Source organism: Sinocyclocheilus grahami, unplaced genomic scaffold (genome assembly GCF_001515645.1).
Source record: "Sinocyclocheilus grahami isolate Dianchi unplaced genomic scaffold, SAMN03320097.WGS_v1.1 scaffold39.1, whole genome shotgun sequence".
Taxonomy (NCBI): Eukaryota; Metazoa; Chordata; class Actinopteri; order Cypriniformes; family Cyprinidae; genus Sinocyclocheilus; species Sinocyclocheilus grahami.
This window is the reverse complement of record NW_015505218.1, coordinates 3,714,608-3,723,145: the sequence shown is the minus strand read 5'-3', so window position 1 is coordinate 3,723,145 and position 8,538 is coordinate 3,714,608. Positions and strand designations below refer to the sequence as shown.

Genomic DNA, 8,538 nt, shown 5'->3' with positions numbered 1-8,538 from the left:
TATTACGATAATCGAATTCTTTAGTTTGCTATGTAATAGCTACACGCCAAATTATCGCGTTGCTTATATTAGGCATAATGACAGCAACAACAGGAACGATAACAAAAATCATGATAATCGTGAAAGTTGTAGGTTACATTTTGGTTTACCTGAAATTATCTCATACATGTTTATTATTATTATTATTTGTAGTTATTGTTATATTAAGCAAAATAAATAAAGAATAATAAAGCAAGTTCAGGGACATAACACACACTGCAGTACCTGAGGTAAGACGTGCATGGTTTATTGAAATTTCTGTCGCGTACACAGACACAGTTAAGCACACTTTCACAAATGAAACGTGTGGTATTCAAAATAAATTAAGCTCAAATAAATAAGTAAACAACAAAATCAATAACGTAGAAATATAAATAGGCCAAACAAATAAGAAATCGGAATCATATCTACAAAGTGCAATGAATGTCTGAATATGTTATGAAATGTTCCCATTTACAAACTTGGTGTAGTAATAATTATAATAATTATTATATTAATCATAATAATTTAAGTGAGGACGTACAGTAGAAGGGGCTAGTCACAAAATAATTCTTAAATAATGTGATTGTCAAAGCATCGTTGAAGTGAAATTAGTTGCAACACACAACGCTTCGTGTTTTCTATCTATTTTACCCAAAATGTGTCAAAAACGCAAAGTCTAGTAGTATGCCCTATTTCCAAAATGACCATGAATGTGTCAAGACGTCAGGAATCATGAGGTAGACACAGAAAAGTATATTAAATATGTCCGTGTGTTCGCCTGTGCGTGTTCTCTATTATTGCAATACATTAAAATGAATGGAAAATACAAACGATAAATTAACACTTAACGCCTTGTAAACCATGCAATGGATCACAGCAGAACCTTCATGGTTTTCTTCTGGAGCATATAGAATAACACTAAAGTTTCTAGAATGGGACATCTTTTGCACAACAGCGTTTTTATCTTTCTTTCTTTTCATCCTTAAAAAAAAGAATTTTGATGCGTTCTTCGCACAACGAGGTGCAGTGTATTCACAGATATGTACACAGATGAATATAAAAGAGTTGTTTTGAGTTAAGAGAATAATCATTATTATTCAATTCTCGATTTGTACAATGATTTCAACGTTTAGTTGGTGTTGGGTTTTCCTCTCGTCCTCCGTCTTCCAGAGCGCGTTTTTCTTGACATTTTGTCACGACAAACTTCTGGCACACTTTCTGTCTCTGGGATGTTCCGCCCAGCTCCCATTCCAGTGTGGCAAGCGTTTCGCCTCAGCCTCGAAGAGTTTTGTCGGCTCTGTTCACTCTTATGTCTGATGGTTGAGTTTATTTAAATACATCGTTCTGGCCTAGTGCGTAGCCGAAAACTTCATCCGTTTCTGCTTTTGCCTTTGATTACAAAACCACACGCGGACCACGTTTTTTTTCAGTTCCAGTTTCTCGGCAATGGCAGCGATTTTCTCCGACGAGGGTCTGGGCTGCACGGCAAAGTAAGCCTCCAGCGACCGCTTCTCTGGAGCAGCGATAGAAGTGCGTTTTCTCTTTTTGTCCCCGCCGTTAAAAATCTCCGGCTTGGCCATTTTCTCTCTCTGAGCCCGTTCTGCCTCCTCCAACCACGCTTCCAGGATAGGCTTAAGGGCCACCATGTTATTGTGGGACAAAGTGAGAGACTCGAACCGACAGATAGTACTCTGGCTCAGGCAGCCGACCCCGGGGATTTTAAGGTTGGCTAACGCCGAGCCCACGTCTGCCTGCGTGACCCCGAGTTTGATCCGCCTCTGCTTGAAGCGCTCGGCGAAAGACTCCAGCTCACGCGGATCAGGCTCGGAGTCTCCACCGCCGCCCAGAGAGGTGTGCGAGCCCAGGCTGTGGTGGTGCATGTTCATACTTTGCGGATGGTGGTGGTGGTGGTGGTGATGCTGCATGTGGTTGATTGCTGACATGTGTGAATGCGGGTGGGAAGCGGTGGAGCAAACGTCGGAGCCCGGCATGCCTCCGAGAGAGATGCCGGGGGTGAGGTGGTCGAGCAGGTCGCCCTCCAGGCCCTGCGTCGGCTGGTGGTGGGGATGATGGTGGTGAGAAGTCAGCACAGACGGGTGATGAAGGTGCCCAGAAGAGGACGTGGGCGTGCAGGTCATGCTCGTCATGGTGTGGTAGGTGGCATCTGGCTTGAACGGATGACTCTTTTGAGCGACGATGTCCACCGCCGCCAGCGCCTCGGCTCTCTGGAGCAGGGTCTCATCAAAGCCGGCAAAGATGTTACCCTGCAGCTATATGACAGAGAGCAAGCGTAAGTATCAATGGCAAACTCCAGCATGTCAGTTTTGAGTTGCCCAATTTGAAAGAAAACGTACAACTAGATTACGCGCAGCCTGCGTTTTGGTTTTAAAATAAATAAAAAAATATAGAATTGAGACACTTATTGCAAATCACGTTAAAATGGCAACGCAAATAATGTCTAATTTATAAATAAAGTGCTGCTCTTGTATTGTAAATTGTCTAATATTCTGTTTTTAAAAAGTATTAAAATAAAGGTGCAAGTGCAAGAGTTTTTTTTGGTCGAAAGTTTATCAAACAGACTGCATTTACACCAGCAAAACCGATGCACTTCTATTTTTATCACACGGAGAAAAAGTTTTAACAACTACGATTAAAATGCAAATGACTGCGGTGATAATGAATCGCAAACACGGATGAAATATTGAACTTACCGAGGGCGTGGGCAAACATGCTCGTCGGATAGCCTCAGAACTGGAATGTAGAGGTGTGTATTTATGTTCGTGCAAAATCGGATGCATACTAAACGGCTGTTTGCTATTCATGGACATCATTATGGCAGAGGTGAGAGAGGGTCGTTTCTCGTCTTTCTCGTTTACCCCCGTTTTGGCCCAAGCAGAGTGTCTACCTTGAAGAACAAGGATATTCTGTATGGTCAATTGGAAAAGCTATGCCTGAGAAGTCTTCTTTTCTGGCTGAGCTGTAGCCAGGTGCGAGCTGTCAATGTCTGTGATACAGTAGGAATTTACGCAGGCACTTAAAATATAACGCTGTCTCCTTTAGCCCCGCCTAGATAGGTACAGGTCCCGCCCCACTACTATTACAGTACCCTTAAATGTTATTGGTAAGTTTGGGATGCGAACACGCCTCTGGAGTTTCTGGTCTCGTCCCCCATCGTGTGCGCTTGGGCAGAGAAGGCGTGGCTTTAGCTCTGAGACTCTCATGGTGCGTTTTCATTGGTGCTGTGATTTTGACAGGTTGCGCTAGATTGGTTGTATTGAACACTGCGATCTTTATGTGCACATGCTCTTAGTTTAAATGTCTGTCACCATATCTATATTGTTAGGATCCTGGTAAATAATAGTTTAAAGATTCAAATATAAAATAGTAATTAGTACTTTTTAAAAATGTTATTGGACATTTTTATTAGCTATACATTTTATCATATATTTTTATTTTTATACATTTTTACAAATTTATGAACTTTTATCATCGTTTGTCTCACAAACTGATTAAATGTCTTTAAACAGACGCTTTGAAGAAGTTTTGGATAAAAACACCTGCCAAGTAAATAAATATAAAAATAAATGTAAAAATGTAGAGATTGGTGTGTGTGTGTGTCTGTGTATATATTTTTTGAATGAATAAATGAATATATACAAGTTCTATGTATTTGTCTTAATTAAGATAATTATTTGTTGTGTTGTGTGAATCAAGTGACTTTTTTTCTTCATGTGGCCAGTCTTAACAATTTGTTACATGAATTAATTATTGTTCATTTGCTTTGTGGTATGCACCACAATATGGATTCTCAAATAGAGCATAAACAGGCTGGGATGACAAGAGCCCATGTACAATTAAATATTGATACAAAAAAAAAACAGGTCAAAAAAAAAATGAGAGCAGTCAATCAAATACCTCTGACAAATGAAATGCTGGTGCCACTATCCATTTGCTTGAATGAATGAATGAATGAATTAAAGAAAAAGTGTGGTTAAAAAAACAACCAAATGCTTGCAGTAGATACAAAAGTATTGGTTTACCCTTCACGCAGTGAAGCTGCTAACTTGGGAACTTCATTACTGGAACTTGACTATTTGATCAGCACCTCTTCAAAGTGGGTTGTGTGTTGCGCAGGTTTTGTTGGTAGTGCATGCAAGCTGCTCTGCTTTGACTTGTATAGAACCCACATATCTATCACTCTAATTGGTGCTGAAACCCCAGACACGGACAATAAAGGCCCACAATGGAAGAAGGAGTCTCTGCGAGTGTGACTCGGAAACCTGAGATGCAGACGCAGATAGCAACATCGTCCCCTCGTGCCTTGCTCTCCGGCAAGGCCTTGGCACCCGCTCATCAAATATGCATCAATGCTGCCATCTCTCCCCCAGCAACCACTGTCACTGGGGACTCCAAATGCTGAGGGACGTACAGAGAAGCACAGCAAAAGTGACAGAACAGAGAGAGAGGCAGTCTGGAAAAGAGAAGAGGGCTCAAAGCGTGAACTTATACATGTAGATAGAGAGACAGACATGCAGCCGAGATGATACAAGCCATGCTCGTTGAATTTGTTGAGTCGTTCCCTCTTTTCCTGTCGTTCCTTCTTTCTCTGTCAGACTGAGTCGCAGTCATTTTCCTGATGAGTTTTCTGCAAACAAGCCTGGGGAAGTGCTTGATTATTGCTAATGGAACATTTTCCTCAATGAATATTAATGCTGAAATGGGGAATTGGTGGTATTGGCTGTTAGGATTCCTACTCCAGATGATAAGTTTAGGTGTTGAGACTCTTTGTTATTTTCTGTCATATATAGTTCATTGAAAATTAGAAAAGCAAAGATCTGTGGATACAATGACAAAACCCACAACACAACTTCAATTGTATTATGCATTGTTGGAGATAATAACTAGCTAGCTACAAAATCTGTAGCTTGAACCACATTGGTTCAAAATATAGACAATTGACAACAATATAATGGTTAATAATGTCACGTAGGTGGTGGAATTATAACTTCTGCTAACTAATTGGTTCGAAATCAAATTGTTATCAAATTATTGCTGTAAATAACAAGTTATTTTTGTTCTCCGTTGTTCTGATTTATGATATATATGCATGTACTGCATGTTATTTTGCTCAAGGGCATGATCTATTAAAATTGATGTCATACTAAAAAGAAACTACGCTTCTTCTACAAATCAAGTAATGTAGTTCCAACTACACAACCTTGCAATTCTGTTTGTGAAAGTTAATAGAAATTAAGGTTCCAGGAAAGACTAAATCATGAAACTATGTATAAACTGCGTATAAGCCAAAAAACGAACATTCTAGCATCCTTAACTCCCCCCCATACAATTAAAGTAAAATCAAGTCAAATGTCAAAACAACACTTTTTTTGTGAGCTTCTTGTGTTTACACTTTGAAAATTGTTTTATTTTTTTCTGCTGCCCTCTTCGATTTTTACTGTACACTGACCATTTAAATACAGCCAGACTTTGTGCAATGGGATGCAGTGTGGGTGTGGTGCTAGAGCTCTGAAGAGAGAGTGAAAGCAAGACATCACCACAAGTAAATATTTCTGGTACGTTAAGCAAATGGACAACTGCTCAGTGTGCACATGAGCGCATGTACCTCGCTTTCCTCTTTCTCCTTACTTTCTTTTTTCCATTCTTGCCCCCTCAAACCTCCCCCATTTCATCATTGGTGAATTATTGATAGCGTGTAAAATGTAATATTGTAGATATGTGACCATTCACCAAATCAGCGGGTTCACACTGTGGGGCCACCAAAGGGAAGGGGTGTCTAAGCACGCACTTTAATGTAATTGCCTTTAGGGTTCCTGGTCAATATTTTATTGTCTGCCAGCACAAATTAAAGGTACAAAGTTACCGAAACGTGGGTGAATACTAATCTCCGAAGCTCTGCATAAGATGTCTTTCTGCTTGTCATTTGACTTGAAGTTTTTGGGTACCTGGGTGATGGGTCAACTTCAGTCTTATACTTACAGGATGGCGCGAGATGCTCACCTGGGAAATAACAGAAAACAGAAGCAAGCACGTGCCTCGGAGAGCTGCGCGCAGTGGTTGTAAGGGTTTGCTGTTTTGGTTCCGTTCACTGAGGCTGAAAGAGCTCTTGATTTAAGTGATTTTGTTGGAATGAAAAAAAGGAGGGGCAGGTGGGGAGACTCGTACGTTGCCAGTCAGAGAGGAAAGTAAGCAGAAAGATGGGACCGAATGTGAACAGGAAAACATCATTACCTGATGGGGCAGTGGCCAAAAAGACATTAAAAATGAATGGCACCCGACACAGATGGTAAGCTGACCTGGATGGGATGTGAAGCGTCGGTGGGAAGATTTGTATTTTTCTGTTCCACACTTCGAGAACAAATTCTCAGGTCCAGGCATGTTTCTCCATAGGGATTTCGCTGTTCTAAATAAAATAAAACTGTTTACTCTTTAGCACTGACCTTTGCTTTCCCTTCCGATTCTGCAAAGATACAATCACTGGATCTTGATAACCTTTTCTGGGCCTTGTCAAATTGTTTAGTGTAGTTGCTTTTCATGCCTAATTTCTAACTCCTTTCCCTGATTTCTTTCTTGGATTCCCTCCTGTGTGCACATACTATGATCCGCATCCTTTCTTTGGCACCCCGTCATTCTCTTCGCACCATTCCGCTGTTACCTGCCATTCGCCGCCCAAATGGGATGGGCCGCACTGGATCAATAGATTAACTGAGTGGTTATGAATTATGCAGAAGAGCCCTACAGCAGTTGAACGTAAAGAGCTTGTGCTCTTGAATTGGCGTGTAAAAGCTAAGTACAGGCCTGTTTACTTGTTCCCCGGCATGCTGGGTGCTGCACTTCAAGACCCAATCCTTAGCCAAGACCCCTGGGACCTTAGTCAGGTAAAAACAATGTGATGGCATTGATTGTGATGATTTGAACTCAATTGGAAAAAAAAATTAAAGTAGTTATAGGTTGATTTGCTTGAGCATGCATGTGTTACAATAACTGCAGTCTTGTTGAAAGGCAGCACAGAGAGTTTGCTCTCCGCGTCTTGTCACTCTCTTCTGAATCAAACCTCAGAGGAAACAGCTACAGCAATAGCATTAGTCTAATATTCCACCGCGCATGTAATTTTACATTTGCATACAATAAAACTTGACGTCCCTCGTGTTTTTTTTTTGGTTCTACAACAGTAAAACAAAGGAGGGAAAAAATAAACAAGCAAAATGCTGTAAATATGGTAGTGAAAGCATATTCATGATATGTAAATCTCAATGTAGTTTTAGCCCACAGTGTTTTAGAGCAGTACAAAGAAAGATTTTCTGCATACGAGCAACTGTTTTCCAGAGGACACGTGTGACACATTGAGACAGATGTGTTGTGTGACTTTTACATAACCGTCAGCCGCTCGTTCAGGTGCCAAATAAGAAGCTATGAAAAGAGGAAGAGGGCCAAAAGCTGAAACATTTGTCTTGGATCTCCTTTCTTCTTTATTTATTGAAATATTAATGTCTTTGCTTCAGGCCAAGTGTGTTTATGCATGCCGCTCGGAGCGTTGACCGAAATGCCGACTGATGCTCCCTCATTGATTTTTTTTCATTGTGGGTGTATTTGTCTAAGTAGAGGCCGCCAGTCACCCTACCACCCTCCCCGTTCTCCTGCTCCCTCTGCTTTAGCATGCGCTCCTCTTAAGTCCTGGCCCCATTCCTCTGCTTCATCTGCCCTTATTAGACTCTTCAAATGGTGCTGCTTTAACTCGGTGTGTCAGACACTTCAAAGGATGGCTGTGTAGATTGTTGGTTTGTTTGCAGTTGACTGTAGTGGAGTTTGTGTAAGGGATGTTGCAGACATGTTAGAATCTTTATGATGCGAGTAAATGAGTCGAAAATAAGGAAATAAATAGTGGAAGAATGAGAAAGGCCGGAAGAGTACTTTCAAAAGCTCTGGTGGATATGAGATAACGTGCACATATTTTTATCTGTGCATGTCTTGTAGTTTTCTCCCATTAGAGAAAGTCACTTTAGAAGTTTAGGGACTTTTTCCATCATCTCAGATGTTTTGGGGCAAGCCTGAAAATTCAGAAAAAGTGTTTATCCAAAGGAAGTTGTTCCATCAAATAAAATTTTGCTCAAAGATTGTACGCCAGCCAGTTCAGAAACGCTATTAATCTTCCATGTCATAGTAATTAATATATTAAGAATGACCAACATTGTCACTGGTCCTGGATAATGAATATGTATTGCTATCGTCAAACCAGATATATAGAATTTCTCAATTTAATAAGGTTAGGTTCAATTGAAATAGAAGCACTCATTTTAACATCAGTCAGCCTTAAAGCTAACTATGGAGTTTAGTTTCGGATACAACATACTTTGAAGGACTTGAGTTTTGTTTTGTGATTATAATATTATGCATGTATGTGTTTGTTATGTATGTTTTGTTGTTGTAAATAAAGTTGTTGATGCAAGAAAAAAAAGTATTTATTGTATCATATTGTATCATATGATGGGAACTGAAGTC

At 40.3% G+C, this 8,538-nt stretch overlaps 1 protein-coding gene across 1 annotated transcript; it reads right to left on the bottom strand.

The window, feature by feature from the left end:
- Window positions 1-274: 274 nt before the first annotated feature.
- On the bottom strand, window positions 275-3,014 carry LOC107581947 (brain-specific homeobox/POU domain protein 3-like). The gene is made up of 2 exons (XM_016267644.1): window positions 2,733-3,014; window positions 275-2,291 (listed from the first exon to the last, which is right to left on the bottom strand). The coding sequence occupies exons 1-2, from the start codon at window positions 2,850-2,852 to the stop codon at window positions 1,371-1,373; spliced, it is 1,041 nt and encodes a 346-aa protein (XP_016123130.1). The 5' UTR covers window positions 2,853-3,014; the 3' UTR covers window positions 275-1,370.
- Window positions 3,015-8,538: the final 5,524 nt, after the last annotated feature.